Source organism: Podarcis tiliguerta (assembly GCF_965153285.1).
Source record: "Podarcis tiliguerta genome assembly, chromosome: 13".
NCBI classification, from domain to species: domain Eukaryota; kingdom Metazoa; phylum Chordata; class Lepidosauria; order Squamata; family Lacertidae; genus Podarcis; species Podarcis tiliguerta.
In genome coordinates this window covers 43654872-43672655 of record NC_139546.1, presented here as the reverse complement: position 1 = coordinate 43672655, position 17784 = coordinate 43654872, and the positions used below count along the sequence as shown (strand labels likewise).

General features: G+C 47.4%; 2 protein-coding genes across 5 annotated transcripts in view; both read left to right on the top strand.

Moving 5' to 3' along the window:
• Positions 1-29: 29 nt before the first annotated feature.
• RAB2B (RAB2B, member RAS oncogene family) lies at positions 30-11531 on the top strand. The gene is made up of 8 exons (XM_083410813.1): positions 30-200; positions 3342-3413; positions 5140-5207; positions 6249-6331; positions 6718-6810; positions 7371-7482; positions 9470-9538; positions 10942-11531. The coding sequence occupies exons 1-8, from the start codon at positions 155-157 to the stop codon at positions 11035-11037; spliced, it is 639 nt and encodes a 212-aa protein (XP_083266939.1). The 5' UTR covers positions 30-154; the 3' UTR covers positions 11038-11531.
• A 2513-nt stretch (positions 11532-14044) lies between these two features.
• CHD8 (chromodomain helicase DNA binding protein 8) overlaps positions 14045-17784 on the top strand; it is a 70537-nt gene continuing 66797 nt past the window's right edge. For 2 of the 4 annotated variants that reach the window (XM_083410000.1, XM_083409997.1), the window contains exon 1: positions 14045-14181. The gene's annotated coding sequence lies outside the window, so the exon portion shown is untranslated. Of the gene's footprint in view, positions 14218-16076; positions 16147-17784 lie in introns of all 4 variants that reach the window. The other 2 variants (XM_083409998.1, XM_083409999.1) reach the window with 2 other exon arrangements.

The window sequence follows — 17784 nt, the reverse complement described above, 5'->3', positions numbered from 1 at the left end:
TGCCGGAAAAGGAAAACCAGAGCGTCACTGGAGGCGGGAGGGAGAGGAAGGACAGAGAGCGCGAGAGCAATAGACATGGCGGCTGTTGTGTGAGCTAGAGTGGCCCCTGGAGAACCTCCAGGCCGGGGCTGGGGTTTAGGGGGGCTTCAGAGCCATGTCCTACGCCTATCTCTTCAAATACGTCATCATCGGGGACACCGGTATGGGCGGGGAAAGTGAGGGAGTTTCAGCCTCGGGTCGGGGGAGGGGACTGTGGGGATATTATTATCTAAGGCATATATATACATACATGGAGAGAGAGAGAAAGGTCACTATTTAGGTCACTATATAGAGTGTGCGACCGTACAACAACCCAGTGAGGAAGGACACTGTTGATCCAATTTTGCATATATTGAACATCTGACACTGTGTAAAAGGACCACGTCCTTGCTCTGGGTTCCCCAACACATGGCTACAAATCCTGTGCACATTTGTTTTGTTTGAGACATCATTTATAGTCCCCCCCCCTTTTTTTTTGCGGCACAGCTCACCCAAGGATGCGAGACGTTTCCTAAAATCACACTAGAATTAAAAGGACAGAACAAAGCACAGTTTTAGCTAGCAAAACACAACATCTGCTTGGGAGTAAGCACCACTGAACTCTGTTTACTTCTGAGTAAACATGCATAGATGTGGAAACCAACATGTCGGTGTGGGAACCACGGAAAGGCTTGGATAGGTCTTCCTTATATTTTTGGTTTTTTAATTTCTCCTTCCTGTACTTCTTCATCACAGGGATCTTGGACCCAGCTGATGATGCACAGGTATAAAATCGCTGCTGTAAAAAAAATCACATAGAACCCATGATGACAGGTTACTACAGTTCAGGAGAATTGTTGCATTATGTTGCAATAATAGTATAGTAATAGTAACAACAGCAAGTTTCAAACCCTGTTGAAAGCTGGAGGTGGACAGGACAGGGCAAAAGGAAGCATTTTCAGTTTGTTTCTTTTACAAAGAGATACAGTACAGTCATAGGTTGCGAACGTGACTGTAATCTGGGAGGAAACCTGGGAAGTGGACACAAATAGGGAGTTGCAGAGGCAAGGTGTCATGAACAAAAGGGCCTCCCTCAACTGATGCCTTGTCTCCACTGGCTCTCTTCAGTATTATAATGTAGATCTTTGAGTAGGCTGAACAGCAGTAATATTATCAATTATATACAGTAATCTTAACGCCCAGTCCCACCCTCACCAACCATACACAAGGTTTGGGTAAGATGGTCTAAGCTCAAAAGCCAACAATCCTGCAAAGTCCCCGCAGACCAACCATACTATTTCTTACATATAATCTTACAAGTCTCTCAAACACTGAGACTCCATAAGCGGTTTAGGCATGCTGGCCACAAGACCCAGAAAACTGTCTGAGGACAAATGCCAGCTCCCTCAGCCTGAAACAAGATGAGCGCCACACCCTATAGCCAAGTTTGACTCGACTTAACCGTCCAGGGCGCCTTTACTTTTACCTTTTTACCTGCCAATATAGAACAGAGAGATGGTGAGATTCAATTGTGCTGTTGATCAAAGCAATGGAAGATGGGAGTGGTTTCACATCTGTTAACCGAATTGTGGAAGTGAAATAAAGGGTCTCTTTTTCTCTAGAAGACAGTATGAGTTATTACCTACAAAGCCTTAAAGGGATGGGGAGCTTGGGACACTGCAGGTGTTGCTGGACCACAATTCCCATCGTCCCTGAATATTGTCCTTGCTTTTTTCTGGGGCTGATGGGAGATGGAGTCCAGCAATATCTGGAGGCTCATGGGTTCTCCAACTCTGCCTTAAATGGTCCTTCACATTGTTGTTGTTTAGTCGTGTCTGACTCTTCGTAACCCCATGGACCAGAGCATGCCAGGCACTCCTGTCTTCCACTGCCTCCCGCAGTTTGGTCAAACTCATGCTGGTAGCTTCACAAACACTGTTCAGCCATCTCGTCCTCTGTCGTCCCCTTCTCCTTGTGCCCTCAATCTTTCCCAACATCAGGGTCTTTTCCAGGGAGTCTTCTCTTCTTATGAGGTGGCCAAAGTCTTGGAGCCTCAGCTTCACGATCTGTCCTTCCAGTGAGCACTCAGGGCTGATTTCCTTAAGAATGGATAGGTTTGATCTTCTTGCAGTCCATGGGACTCTCAAGAGTCTCCTCCAGCACCATAATTCAAAAGCATCAATTCTTCGCGATCAGCCTTCTTTATGGTCCAGCTCTCACTTCCAAAGGTCCTTCACATTAGTGAAGAGCAAAGACATTCTTGTTTAGCCTTGCGTACTTGCCTTTTCTTCCCGAATTATGGATCATGTTGTTTCTGGGCAGTGTTACAAAATTACAAATATAAAACAAATGGAAAAAATAGCAAAACATACATTTAAAAACAACATTGATAAAGCCAGTGTAAGAGCCACATAAAAGGGAGCATGATGGCTGTATAAAGGAGGAACTACTGTATATATAGTGAATAAATAAAGTCTCAAGAGAAAGTGTGGAAATTCTCCCAGTATGTTTGCAGAGGCTTCCATGTAACTTGTACAACTCGCAGGCAGCGAGGTCAGTCCATAGGGCAAAGAAGGCCCTGCCCCACCAACCAATTCAAAATGCTGGTTTTGACCTACAAAGCTTCAGGATCTCAATACCTTAAGAACCGCCTCTCCCCGTATGAACTGACTCAGACCCTCTGCTTGTCATCCAAAGCCCTTCTCTATGTCCCCACTCCCCGAGAGGTTCAGAGGATGGCAACATGAGAATGAGCCTTTTCTGTGGTGGAATGCTCTCCCCAGAGAGGCTTGCCCAGCGCCATCATTACATGACATTAGATGCCAGGTGAAAACAGTCCTCTTTACTCAGGCCTTTGGCCGTTAAACAATCTATGGCCTGTTAAATGGGGGGAGGGGGGCTGTTATTACAATTGTTTGATGATTATGCGGTGCCTTATGTTTTTTTATTATTACGCCGCGTAAATTAAGTTCCTAATGTTGTATACTGCCCTGGAATCTTTGGATAAAGGGCAGTATATAAATTTAATAAATAAATAAAATTAAAACAAAAATTAACATCAGTTGGCCTTCTGCCAGCCTCCACCAGGGACAGCACTGCCTGTGGGCTTCCTCCTTGTTGCAGGTGTTGCCTTTGTAGAACTCAGCTGGGAGTAAAGCTAGAGTTAGGTGTCTCTGCTTGGCACTGGCATTTGTGGGCCTTTTTCCTTCCATCCTACGGGTCTCAATGGGCACCAGCCACCACTGATCAAAGGGTTTGTTTGTTTGTTTGTTTGTTTTTGTACAACAGATTCTGAAATTTTTTTCTATTTTTTTTCTCCAAAGGTGTTGGAAAATCCTGCCTCTTATTACAGTTCACAGATAAGCGGTTCACAGCAGTCCATGATTTGACCATAGGTGAGTCCCCAGTGGGCCTTGGGGTATTATTTAAGCAGGGTTCCAAACAAGGGGGTGTTGTTACATGTATTTGGATTGGAGGAACACAAAGCTGGGGGGGCACGATACCCTACAGCTGGGCAGCAGGAAGAGAACAGGGGAGCACAGAGGCTCTTTTTCAGCGTGTACAGAAATGCAGTCCATAATAACAGCACCATCTCTCTCTTTCTCTTGTGTGTGTGTGTATTCTTCTTCTTCTTTGGCGATCACTCGTGACCGAGTAAAATTGTCTTCCATGAACACGGTCTTAACAGTGAGTCCATAAGTGACTGTGGAGGCCAATTCTGGATCCACACATCCTTCCACAGTCGGGACATTGGTTTCCGGGCCAGAGTTGATCATGGTGAGGGTTTGCCAAGCGTGCCTTCCTCTTAGCATGTTTCTTTCATCCTGAGTTCGAGCGTCTTCAAAGCCCACGACACCTTTAGTAAAGGCTGTTCTCCAACTAGAGCACTCGCAGGCCAGTGTTTCCCAGTTGTCAGTGTTTATACTACATTTTTTAAAAGATTGCTTTGAGAGAGTCTTTAAACCTCTTTTGTTGACCACCAGTATTACGCTTTCCATTCTTAAGTTCAGAATAGAGTAGTTGCTTTGGGAAATGATAATCAGCCATCCTCACAACATGGTCAGTCCAACAAAGTTGATGTTGAATAATTATCGCTTCTACACTTGTGATATTTGCTTCTGCCAGTACACTGGCATTAGTTCGCCTGTCTTCCCAAGTGATGTGTAAAAATTTTCAGAGACACCATTGATGGAATCTTTCGAGGAGTTGGAGATGGCATTTATAAGTGGTCCATGTTTCACAAGCATACAGTAAGGTCTCTCTGTGTGCGTTTGTGCGTGTGCGCATGTGTGTATGTGTATATATGTAAGTATGTACATACACAGAGCCACATAGGCAAAAAGGGTCTCCACTCTCCAGGAGCCTGCAATTTAAGATAAAAGAGTGACACAGAGAGATGATGGGAAAAGCCTGGAGGAATGAATGTGGTTAAGACCAAAGACACGTGCTTAGCAGTTTGCATAGCAGGTGGGAATGAGGAGGAGGAAGATAATCCATGAGGATAAAGGGGGATTTGAGGAGGGGCGGAGGAAAGGGGGTGCGGTGGGGGCAGGCTGCCCCAGGTGTCACCACTGAGGGGGTGATAAAATGCCAGGCGGCTCTCATCATGGGGCTTACAGTGCGCCCGAACCACACATCTCTTCTTGGAGTGGCACAGTGGCTTGGGCGCCCGCAGGCTCCATGCTACCCCAAATGGTCTGCCTGCCACCTCCCCCCCAGCGGTAGGGCAGCTGAGTGGGAAGAGGCAAACTGACTCCTCAGAGGCCCCACAGAGCATCCTGCCCTGGCTGGCCCCGCCCCTAGGTGCAGGCCATTCGCCGCCCCAGGTGCCTGATCGGCTTGCTCTGCCGCTGGATTTGAGGACAACTGGAAGGAGAGAAAAGATGCCACATATGTGTCCAAGCCGGGAGTTTCATGTCTAAGGACCAGTGAGGGAGAATGAGTCGCTTATAGGAGCAGAAGACCTTTGGTTGGCTGAGGGTGGCAGAACTGGAAGGAGTTGGGAGTGGGGGTCACAGGCCGGGTTATAATGAGAAACATGGGTTGAATGATATGGCGGGTTGGGGTTGTGGAGAGTTTATCCCCTTTGAGGTTTCTCCTGTTCTTCCATTTCTCCACCAGGTGTAGAGTTTGGTGCACGGATGGTCACCATTGACAACAAAAAGATCAAGCTGCAAATTTGGGACACGGTGAGTCCCCTTGAAGCCTTGACCCTTTGCAAATGCAAAGGAACAATCTTGGGGACCAGAGTGTCAAAACAGAGCGAGGGCATTTTAGCTTCACAGGGCTCCTTTTGTTTTAGTTGGTTGTCTATCCCCATCTTGGGCATCTGTTCCCAGCCAGTGTTCCAACCTGTTTTGTTTTTATTAAGTGTTGACAGGCAGGAAATTATTCCTCCGGCCCTGTTTAACCAACTGCTCCAGGGCTGCAGAGTTGGAAGGAAGAAAGGAACAAATTAGGAGAATAGAGAGGCTGGAATTTCAGGAGGAGGGGGTTGTGGGTCCGAATTTTGGAAAGTGGAGGGGGATTGAGGGCTAAGGAGACCAGGGCATGTTTACACCTTACATTTAAAGCACTCTTACATCAGTTTAACAGTCGTGGCCGCCCACTGCTCCAAGAATCCTGGGGAATGTAGTTTGTTAAGGGTGCTGCTACAACAACTACAGTGGTACCTTGGGTTAAGTACTTAATTTGTTCCGGAGGTCCGTTCTTAACCTGAAACTGTTCTTAACCTGAAGCACCACTTTAGCTAATGGGGCCTCCTGCTGCCGCCGGAGCCCGATTTCTGTTCTTATCCTGAAGCACTATTTTTCTGGGTTAGCGGAGTGTGTAACCTGAAGCATATGTAACCCGAAGCATATGTAACCCGAGGTACTACTGTACAATTCTACAATTCCCGGAGTTCCCTGGAAAGATGGAAAGATAGACTGCTTTCTGAGGGGAATAAGGGTCTCCTTGCAACTCTCAGCACTCTTAACAAACTATAATTCTCAGGGATCTTCGGAGAAAGCCATGATTGTTAAAGTGGTCTAGTACTTTAAATGTATGGTACAGATATGCCCTAAAACAGTTAGGATGCCTCTATTCCCTTCATGGAGTTAAAATGCCCAGGGTTTCCTGGGAGGAGGGATGGAAAGGGGGTGAGTGCTATAGGTGTGGGCATGCTTAGCTAGTAGTTTAGACAGCTCCATTTTTGTGTGTTTCCTGATTGGTTCTCTCCCACTCCAAAGGCTGGCCAGGAATCCTTCCGCTCCATCACTCGCTCGTACTACAGAGGGGCCGCCGGAGCTCTGTTGGTGTATGACATCACCAGGTGAGGACAAGGCTCTCAATGGCTACTAGCCATGACGGCTATGCTCTGCCTCCACGGCTGGAGTAATTCTGGAAATTACCCAGGAGAGGAGGGTGCTCTTGTGCTCAAATCACGCCTGCGGGTTTCCCATGGGCATTGGGTTGGCCACTGCGTGAACAGGATGCTGGACTAGATGGGCCATTGGCCTGAACCAGCAGGCTCTTCTTATGACGTCAGACCCTGGGTCTTAGGGTCCGCATGGCTGAGAATGTGCTGCACAGAGTTCAACTTGGGGGAGAGGACAGGGACTCTATGTTCCGCTCACTGCTGGCCCAGATGAGTGGTCAAACTTCAGGCTCCCATTCCTCCCACTGCACACCCTGACCTACCTTTCTTGCTCTGTGCAGACGGGAAAGCTTCAACCATTTGTACACCTGGCTAGAAGATGCGCGACAGCATTCCAGCTCCCACATGGTGGTCATGCTCATCGGCAATAAGAGGTATCCGGTCATCTTCTGCTTCCCAAATCACTTGTTCCCCCACCCCCACCGCCCAAGGACTCGGGGTAGATCATGGGTAGGCAAACTAAGGCCCGGGGGCCAGATGCAGCCGAATCGCCTTCTCAATCTGGCCTGCAGATGGTCTGGGAATCAGCGTGTTTTTACATGAGTAGAATGTATCCTTTTATTTAAAATGCCTCTCTGGGTTATTTGTGGGGCATAGGAATTCGTTCATTTTTCCCCTCCAAAATATAGTCTGGCCCCCCACAAGGTCTGAGGGACAGTGGACCGGCCCCCTGCTGAAAAGTTTGCTGACCTGGGGTAGATAATAGTGAATTGGGATTTTTGTATATTATTTTATGTGTAAATCACCTTGAGGTGGTGGTTTAGCTGATCAGTAAATTAAGCGGAATAAATAAGAACAAGAATATATCTGCATTTGTTTTAGTAAATGTTTGCACTGTATTGTGAAATTGCTTCAGGGTGCTTTGTAGGGAGTGATTCATAAATGAAATTATTATTATTATTAATTAATATTTCATGCCTCTCTCATCCCACAGCGACTTGGAGAATCGGCGAGCTGTACGGAAGGAAGAAGGTGAGGCTTTTGCCCGGGAACACGGCATGGTTTTCATGGAGACCTCTGCAAAGACAGCATCCAACGTAGAAGAGGTGAAGAAAGTCCTGGGTTCTTGCCTACCCCCCCCCCCGCTCCCTGCCAGTCCATGTTTCCTTTTGGGCCAGGAAAAGCATTCACATAACTTATTCTCATGCAGGAGAACATAAACTGCTTATATTTCTTATACTGAATCAGACCACTTGTCTATCAAGCTCAGTATTGTCTACACTGGTGGTTTTCAACCAGTGTGCTGTAGCACCCTGGGGTGCCTTGAATGATGGTCAGGGGTGCTGTGGGCAACAGTGGCCTCTGTCCCTCTTTCCTTCCCACCCGCCTCTGATGCCCTCTCACGTCTCTGCCTCCCAAAGGCTTGCACAGCTGTTTGTTGCAGCAGCTCTGGCTACAAGCTCAACAGGCAAATGGTGCTGCTGGGGCTGGCCAGGGGGTGCTGGTTGCCAGGAACTAAGACGGCCTCGGAGTAAGCAAGCAAGCAAGTGGGCAAGGGAGCCCAGCCAGCCAGTCCACCAGCTGTTGGGAATGGAGACTAGTGAGAGGCAGGGCAAGCAAGTACCGTGCTGGCCTTTCTTGTGCTTGCTGTGTGCAAGGCCTGCCTGAGAGCTGAGTGCCCGCTGCTGTCCCTGCTGCCTCCCAAGGTAAGGTGCTGGCCTCACATTCACCTTTGGCCAGTTGGGACACTAAGGCTGGTTGTATCCTCTTCCCAGGCCCCTGTGGGGCAGTGTGAGGAGGCACCTCTCCTTGGGGGCAGATCAGAGACCAGGGGCAGCGGCAGCGGCTGCCCAGAGGACTCCTAAGGAGATGGGAGAGGAGAGGAAGCTGAGGGAACACTCCACAAGGGTGTTTGAAAAAGGGCGAGAGGCTCTGCAGGCAAGGGGTGACATAACTGGCTCCTGAGTCCCACAGGGGTGCCGCAGAAAGAATGTAATTGGTCAAGGGAGCCATGGACTCAGAAAGGTTGAAAACCTCTGGCCTGCACGGACTGAAGGTGGCTTTCCAGAACTTCCAACAGAGTTCTCTCCCAGTGCTTCCCAGAAATGCTGGGAATTGACCTTGTGTATGCAAGACGCATGTTCTGTCCCTGAGCTACATCCGTTGATGGGAAGGTCTGAAAGGCTGCTCCTTGGAAGTCCTGCACTGCCCTGGCTTCTGAGGTTTTGACAATCCCCATCCATACAATTTCATGCCCATCTTAGCTGTCATGAGGACCAGAAACTTTAAATGGAAACAGAATTCTGAATTCATGCACCCGTACCAAGTCCCCATTTAGACTTGTATGACTGGCATTGGAGGTGAACAGAGGTTCCTGGATTCTCCCAGGTCCATTTAACTCTGCAGTTTTCCAATTAGGTTGGGGGGGAAATGTAGCTGATGTGGAGTGGGATGGGGGGCCTGCTAGCCTCTTTACCACACCATATCTAGATGGTTATTTGTGGAATATGGTTGGGAGGGGGTACGGAGAGGTGGGGGAAGAACCCAGCTCTCTTACAGTTTACAAAAGCTCCTTTGCCTGGTTGCTTGAAGGTACCCTAATTCTTGTTTGCTACAGGTGACACATGAAGTAACTGTTTACAAGCCCAATCATGTATTATACGGACAATAAGGGCTCAGAGAAGAGGGGATTTGCTGATGCTCAGGTCCATCTTCCTGCCATGACTAGCTAGCAGCTATCTGTGATACCCGACAGCTGCTGGGGAGTTCATCCTGTACAGCCTTCATTAGAGTGATTCGCCTGCATATACTTTGTCCTGCATCATTCCCTCGGGTGATGACTGAGGAAGCTTAGCAGGGGCAGAATGCTGACTTTGGATTTGGCGGAGGAAAACAGAAAAACGGGATGGGTAGACAGTATGGAATGCAGTGCCCTGGAAGAGGGAAAATATATCCCCCTCTGTACTAGTGCCAGACCCATTTCTGTGTCCCATGTTGATGTGCAGGATAGGAACTTGTCTTTATTGCTGTATTATTTTACCCATCTTGCTTGTTTCTTAAAAAAACTTTCCCCCTTCTATCTACTCCTTCCAGGCCTTTCTCCACACAGCTAAAGCCATCTATAAAAAGATCCAGCAAGGCCATTTTGATGTTAACAACGAGGCAAGTCAGACCTAGTGGCCTACCTTGATGGCCCATCAAACCTGTAGCTCAAAATTTTGTGATGGGGCTGGGGTGGGGATTGGCTAATGGGTATGTGTGTCAGTACAAGTAGTTCTCAGATTTGTAAAGTGATTTGTATTAAATTTTAACGCAATAAAACTTGATTTTGTATATTAAGATACTAGCGAACATAGGTAAAAAGTAAAGGTAAAGGACCTCTGGACGGTTAAGTCCAGTCAAAGGCGACTATGTGGTGCGCCGCTCATCTCACTTTTCAGGCCTAGGGAGCCGGTGTTTGTACACAGACAGCTTTCCGGGTCATGGGGCCAGCATGACTAAACCGCTTCTGGCACAATGGAACACAGTGATGGAAGTCAGAGCGCACAGAGACACCATTTACCTTCCTTCCCACCTATTTATCTACTTGCACTGGTATGCTTTTGAACTGCTAGGTTGACAGAAGCTGAGACAGAGCAACAGGAGCTCCCCGTTGTGCGGATTTGAACTGCCAACCTTCCAATCAGCAAGCCCAGAAGGCTCAGTGGTTTAGACCACAGTGCCACCCATGTCCCTAGTGAACATCGAGCTGCCTTATACCAGCTCAGACGATAGTCACATTGGACTGGAGTGATAAACCATTGCTTAATGCTACATGAACAAGCCTAGGCTCCTGTTCAGGTCATGCTTTCCTGTCGTCGCCTTTCACATGGCTAGGAGAAGATAGAGAAAGCAAAAGCTTCCCAGCTTAAATGTAACTTGTTGCTTAAATGCAAACCAAGATTATGCTTTGAACATGAACTATGGTTTTTGTTTGTTAAAACACCTATATCAAACCATGTGCTGGTTGAAACAAAATATAGGGTTAAATCATGTTCCTCAGCTGAGACAAACAAAAAGCTGTGTTTAAAAGAAGGTAAATGCTTCCAGATTCCTCCTGCTCACACAGAGAAGGAGAGCAGGGAATGTACCGGCTAGAAAGAGGCAAAGCTCATTCACGCAGCACTAAACCAAGGTTTAGATTAGAGGATTATACAAATTAATGGAGGCTATTGATGGCTCCTAGCCACGGTGGCTATGTTCTATCTCCACAGATGGAGGCAGCAATGCTGGAAACTACAGAAACCCAGTTTCAGACTTTTAAAAGACTCGGTTGAAGGTGTCTCTTGGAGGAAACAGAGAAAGGGTAGTCAATGCTTCGCCCTCCAGATATTGCTGGTCCACAACTCCTATCAACATCTGAAGGGAACAAGATTGGCTACTCCTGGCCTAGAGGGACCGCCTCTTTCTGCGGCTTGCCAAAATGGGCTTGGGCGGTCACAGATGGCATCATTAAAGCGGTCGAAGCAGTCCTGGCTTTCCTTCGGATTATTGTTAACTAAGCCCTTTTATTTCTCCACCTGCAGGGAAACGGCATCAGGATCGGCCCCCAGGAACCCACAGGAAGATCCACCACCGGCCACGGTCGTCAGGCCTCTGGAGACCGGTCAGGGTGCTGCTGAATTTCCCCTGAAGTCCATCCAGGCTGGGGAACACACGGGAAGATGCGTCTTCCGTGTCATGCTCTCTTTCTCTCTTTTGGTTTCAGGCACCACACTGGGGGCAGGAATCCTTCAAGCTCACCTTCCCTTGACCTTGTTACAGTCTATCTGTGCCCTCCAAATGGTGCCATCCTAGACCTAGAGTTGATTTTGGCCGGTGGCTGTTGGGGTGCTAGTAGTAACTCTTCCAAAAGCCTCCCATTTGAGGACCTCTCTTCACTCCCTCATAGGCGAATGGTGCTTCCAGGTTCCCTCCTCCACCAATCTGTGCCTTTCCTCCAGCAGTTTCCTCTTCTAATGTTGGAGCTTTCCATTGCCCACACTTTGGGTTCACAGACGCCTTGGCAGAGGAGCTGGGGAGAGCGTAATCCAGGCCAATCTAACCAATCTTAGATTTTAAGCTCTACTGCACTGTTGTTTCAGCTTTATATTAAATATTTCCATGTTTGACATTATTCTCTGACATGTCTTCTTCTTCGTCTTCTTTGGTGATCACTTCTGGCCAAGTAAAATTGTCTTCCATGAACACGGTCTTAACAGTGAGTCCGTAAGTGATTGTGGAGGCCAATTCTGGATCCACACATCCTTCCACAGTGGGGACATAGGTTTCCAGGCGGGAGTTAATCATGGGGAGGGTTTGCCAAGCATGCCTTCCTCTTGGCGCATTTCTCCCTTTCATCCTGAGTTTGTGCCTCTTCAAAGTCCATGGTAAAGGCTGTTCTCCAACTGGAGCGCTGGTAGGCCAGTGTTTCCCAGTTTTCCATGCTTATCCTGCATTTTTTAAGGTTTGCCTTGAGAGCGACTTTAAACCTCTTTTGTTGTCCACGGGTATTTCGCTTTCTGTTCTTAAGCTGGGAATAGAGTAGTTGTTTTGGAAGACGATAATCAGGCATCCAGACCACATGACCAGTCCAACAAAACTGATGATATCTCTGGCTTGTATTTATATACTGGGAGAAGGAAGAAAAAATTGATATGTTGAATAGACTTGACTGTTTTGCATCCTGCCATGGCAGCTCCATAACAGAAGCTACCAACAAGCATCAAAACCACTTGCTTTGAGCGCAGTGACATCCTCTTTGCGGGCAAGAGATAGTATCTCTGGCTATTGGAATAAACAAAGGAATCTGCTTTGTGCCTAGGCAGAGATCTTTAGAATATACACATAATGTATACATTTATTCATTGTAAAATCCTCAAAGCAGTTTACAAAGAGAATAAGACAAAAGCCCTGCAGTAAAAACAGTTTAACACAACTATGTAAAACTTCTCCCAAAATCAGCAATGCACTTAAAATACATTATACAACACACTAATGTTCCACATGTCTGTGTAGGTTTCAGAGGGAGTATCCCAGCTGATGGGAACCTCAGGTGGGGAGAATGTTGTTACACCCAGGTCCTGCTTGTGAGTGCCCCATGGGCACCTGTTTGGCCTTTGTGAGGACGGGGTGCCGGACTAGAGGGGGCTTTGGCCTGATCCAGTAGGACTTATGTTCATCCGGCTGCTGATCCTTTTAAACTGGAGATGCGAGGAACTGAATGTGGCAACCTACTAAATGCAAGCCATGTGCTCTTCCACTGAGTTATAGTGGGGTGAGGAGGCATACATGCCGTCCACACATACTGGGGGGGTGGGTTAATAATGCGAGCTGTAGCTTAAGGGTGCTGGGAATTATAGATCTGTGAGGGGTAAACTACAGTCCCCACAATTCTTGGTGGAGTGTGTGTGTGTGCTTGAAATGGAAGTTGTATATCCAACCATTGCCTGTTCTGCAATTTATTAAACTGAAAGGGGAGATCCGTGGGTGATTAAATGCAGCGGTAGTCTTTTCTTTGATGGAAGAATGATGTATTTCAAAGGGGTGGGAGTGACACAGTCTGCAGAATGCCAAAAACACATCCAGAGGTGTTCCTGCATGGGCATTTGTTTAGGGTCAAGATTAAGATTGTGGATTATAAGGGTCCATCCCAGCTCTACAATTTTTATGTATGCTTCCCTAGAAGTAAGCCACATTGAGCACATTAGGATTTATTTCTGATATACCCCCGAAAGAGTGCTCAGTAAAAAAAGCTCAATACTCAACTTTTCAAAAAAAAAAAAAAAAAAAAGGCTCAACAACTTAAGTCCTCTGGACTGTCACTTTTTGAAATATGGCAACCCTAATGGTCCATCATCTTGGAAAAAGATGATCTGGATAAGGGGATGCTGAGAGGATATATGATAGCTGTCTTCCAATATCTCAAGGCCATGAATGAATCACGGAGCCTGCAAGTCAAGTCCCACTTCCTTGAGACAAAGTACAAAATACCATATGGTTTCACTACTTGATGGCGAAGTCAGATTTACTAGCTTTTATTATTATACGGATCAGCATCATCATATGGACCAAGAGACTGAAAATGGACCAGACAGGCATGGAATCTGTTCCATGTCCCAAACTGCTCAGGCTCAGTTTTCCTCCTCTGTGAAATGGGAAACTAACCACAGTGGCATGCCCTGCAGGACTGTTGTAAAGGGCAAACAAGTAAAGGGCAAAAGCGTATGCATATATCACAAGCAAGACTGCTTTTGCACTGGGGCCATATATCTGGCCCCCCACGCCTCTCCATCCCTCCCAAGATGGCTTCCCCATATAGGTGCCTAACGCATTGCCCGTCTGCCGGGGCGCGGGGCGCGCCAAGATGAGATTGCCACCTCTCCACAGGCCCCCACGGCTTAAAAACAACAGCCCTTCAACAATACTGTATATTACTTTTATTTGTATTGGTGGCACGGAATAAATCAGGCGACTTCCTTGGACAGCCTCTCCACGAGCTGGAGGCCCGCTTCTCCCGCTTCCCTTCTCCCCCTCCCCCGCCCCACTCCGGAGAGAGAGAGAGACTGACTTCCTGGAAGGTTCTCTCAACCTAACCTGCTGCCTGGCCCCGCCCCCAGGCCTCCCGAGTCCTTCGTCGGCGGCCGTAGCCTGGCGGAGGAGCGGTGGGCGTGGCTTGGAGGGCCCCCGAGAGAAGTTAAGTTGCACCGTCCATGCTCGGCTGCCTTGTTCTCTCTTCTCTCTCCTTAGGAGAGGGGAGGGGGGCGGGAGAAGTGGCTCCTTAGAGGGTGAGTCCGCGTGGGGGGAGGGGACCAGGCCCTCAGGTAAGAGGTGCTATTATATTTTTTCAAATATAAAAAGGCCTTTTCCTCTTTCTCTTCACAAACCCACACGAGCGCGGGGGGGTGGGGGAGGGAGAGGGGGGAGGATTATTATGGGATGGCCCTCTTCACGATGCAGGCCCGATGCGGGGACGTTCCCCTCCCCCTCCCTCCCTCGCCACCGCCGTTCTCCTACGGCGAGTGAGAGGGACCATTTCTGAAGGGAGGGGGAGGGCCCTTCGCTTTCCGCCCTCCGGGGTTCGCTTAATGGGAAAGGTGGGAGGGAGAAGCCAAACCCAGCTTTTGCAGAGGGGGGAAGGAAGAAAAAGGCTGCTTGGGTGTATTCCCTCCCTCCACCCCCCTCCAAAAAAAATATCCGTGTCGCATTCTCACTTGTGCATTTCTCTCCCTCCCCCGTCCCTGTCGGCTCTTTTATTTTGTGTGTGTTTTCATCGCCATCCGGTTTCTAGTAAAGGTTGGGAAGGAAGGATTGCACCCCTGCTAAAGCCCTTGCACACACAGGCCGGCTCGGAGGAGGAGAGGAAAAGGAGGTGGATTGATCTTGGATGAAAAGAAGGGAGCTGGATTTGGGGAGGAAAAGGAGGAGGCCGAGATCTGGGTGGTGGGTGGATGTTGCATCCAGGAAGGGGAATTTCGGTGGACGTTTGTCGGGAGCAAGCTGTTCTCCTGCACTGCGTGGACCTTTTGCGCGTGTGGGTCGTTCCGTGGAGAAGTTGTGATGGGGTGGGAAGAGAGCGTGCGGGCACAGTCGGACGAGGAAGTGAGTCCCGTGTTGCCACATGGAGTTTGGCACGGAGTGGGTGGTAGGGTTCCCTGATGTACTGCCGAACAGCAGCAGTCTTCAACATTGTCAGCTCCAGACGCACCTGGAACCCGAGTGTGCATTTGGGGACCAGTTTCTTACACGGTTTTATTGCATATTTGTAGGGCTGCCCATCTTGGAGCAGGCTGTAACTTGGTAATTCAGATGTTTAGAGCTTGCACGTGGGAAAGGCTTTAAATGCAGATGTGTCTGGTTTTGAAATCAATGAGTGGCCAGGTGAGAAAGTGGATCTACAAGTGCTTGTCAGCTTCCTAGCCATTTGTGTGCGAGAGGGACTTGTCAATGGCTGTGTTCTTGCAGACAGAAATTTCAGCCTTCCACATGGCATCTTTTTTTCATTTCAACACATCTGCGTCTGGGAATGGCTTTCATATGTTTTATCACAAAAGTATGGGAGGAAACCAGTGCAGATGTCTCCTCTGTTCTCTGGTGATACGGACAAGGTCAGAGGAGAGTCTAGTCAGTTTCCACCTATGCTAGGAAGAATTTGCCCATTCACTCCTTTCCCATGTTGCTTCAATGTTTATGCACAATTGTTGATGCAAAGGCTTTTTTCCTAACAGTTTCTTTCTTTGGAGAGTGTAAGTGGGGATAGTGAAAAAAACGGCAGAGGGGTGGGCTGGAATGATAGAGAGATTTGCATGCAGCTAATTTTTTTATTGCCATTTCTCTCAGACAGAAAGATGATCTTAGGGTGGGACATGTGAAAGTGTGTTTTCTTGTGTTGTTTGGACCAGTGATTGGGAAGGAAGAGGCGTGATCTGTAGTTCACAGATTGTTTAGGAAAATATTCTGATGTATTGAGAGTTAAACCACAGTCCTGAGACATGGGTGTGGAGGGGAGATTTTCTGCAGTGTTCATCAGATGTTTTAGTCTCTTGCCCCATGCAGACTTGGAAACATTTTCAAGGTTCCTGAGAATCAACATTTGATTTGTTAGACACACAAGTAGCTGAATACCTGATATATTTCTAGTCTTGTTGATCTATGTTTCTTTCTCTTTCCCCCTCCTCTTTAGCAGTCGGCTGCAAACCTACGCTATTTACTTGGAAGTAAATTCTGTTGGAATCAATGGGATTTACTCTCGGGTAAGTGTAGCTTCCAATAGGGGTGGAAGAAAATGTATGTTGGGGAAAGGGCAACTAGGAAGGCTTCAAGCCTTTGCATGTGTTTGAGGGTTAAGCTAATATTGATCAGCTCACATTGTCAAAGATGGTCTGTAGAGGGAAACAGGAAGTAGTGGAACTGAACAATGATTTCAGCTAAGAATGGCCTTTTCAGTTTCAAGAATTCTAATAACTGATTTCAGTGCAATCTTGTACATGACTCCTCAAAATCAAGTCCCAGTTTGAGTGGGACTTAGTCCCAAGTAAGTGGGTATAAGATTACATCCATATTTAACTTTCCCCCATAATATCTATGAATGCATAATGCCAGTGCTTTATCTTTTGACTTCCACTCTCATGTTTTGAGAGTTAGTATGGTTAAAAAAATGGTGAAAGGATGCATCCCTTTGCCCTGCACCCAGTCTTACTGCATATGGTGAAATAAGGATTATAATCTGCTCTAGTTGTTACGGAGCCAGGGAGTGGTGGTTGTTATGGAACAATTAACATGAGGTGTCTGGGTGGGTGGAATATATTACACTGTCTAAAGGTGTGCATAAGCTGGGATGAGGAAAGTGTACACTTGGCATTCATGTACTGTGGTACCTCGGGTTAAGTACTTAATTCGTTCCGGAGGTCTGTGCTTAACCTGAAACTGTTCTTAACCTGAAGCACCACTTTAGCTAATGGGGCCTCCTGCTGCTGCCGCTGCACGATTTCTGTTCTCATCCTGAAGCAAAGTTCTTAACCCGAGGTACTATTTCTGGGTTAGCGGAGTCTGTAACCTGAAGCGTATGTAACCCAAAGTACCACTGTACTTTTTAGTTTGGGGGAAGGGAATAATTATTTTTTTATAGGCAGTCCTAGAGACCCACCAGAGGTCAGTCAATTCTGGGCATCCTACTATACACATTTTCTCCCTCAGCCAGCTTTTGGGCTGAATATTTTCAGCATTTAATGTTTTGAAAACCTCACTTTCTCCCTGTAGCCAAGGACTGGTAATGGTGCTTCTGCTCTTTGAGATGGGTTGGTCTGTGGATGGCATTGGCTTCTACGTAATGGAGAAGCCAGAGAACGTTGCAACAATTGGGCAGGTATCTGCCATGGGTGGTATAGGGCAGGGATGGGGAACCTGTGCCCCTTCCCAATTGTTGCAAGGCTGCAACTCCCACCTTCCCTGATTCCACTGGCCATGCAAATGGGAATTTTAGTCTGACAACATCTTGAGGGCCACATGTTGCCCCCAACCCCCTTAAAATTATTATTTATTGTACTTATTAGTCTTTTAAAAAAACTTAAGTTCAAAGCTAATTGCAATATAATGGAAAGCAAAAATTAAAATTGTGTAAAGTTAAAAATAAACTAAAAGTTAAAAATCTTGAGATACATAAAAAGCAGTCTTAACAAATCCCGCCCACTGAAAGAGGCTACAGTGTCAAAAAGTTAAAGACCAAAAGCTTGGCTTTCTCCAAGTTTTCTCCTGGTGCCTAGAAGTAGCTAGTGATGGTGCCTAGCATGCCACCCTGGCCAGAGCATTCCTTAAGTGGAGAGCCACCGCTGAAATGGCCTGGTCTTGTGTTTCCACCATCCAGATTTTCCTCCGAGAGGGCCCACTGAGAA

Coding starts and splice junctions, on each gene's coding strand:
- RAB2B (XM_083410813.1), top strand. CDS start 155: ATGTCCTACGCCTATCTCTTCAAATACGTCATCATCGGGGACACCG. Junction 6,811..7,370: donor ATGCTCATCGGCAATAAGAG/GTATCCGGTCAT, acceptor CTCATCCCACAG/CGACTTGGAGAATCGGCGAG. Junction 9,539..10,941: donor ATTTTGATGTTAACAACGAG/GCAAGTCAGACC, acceptor CTCCACCTGCAG/GGAAACGGCATCAGGATCGG.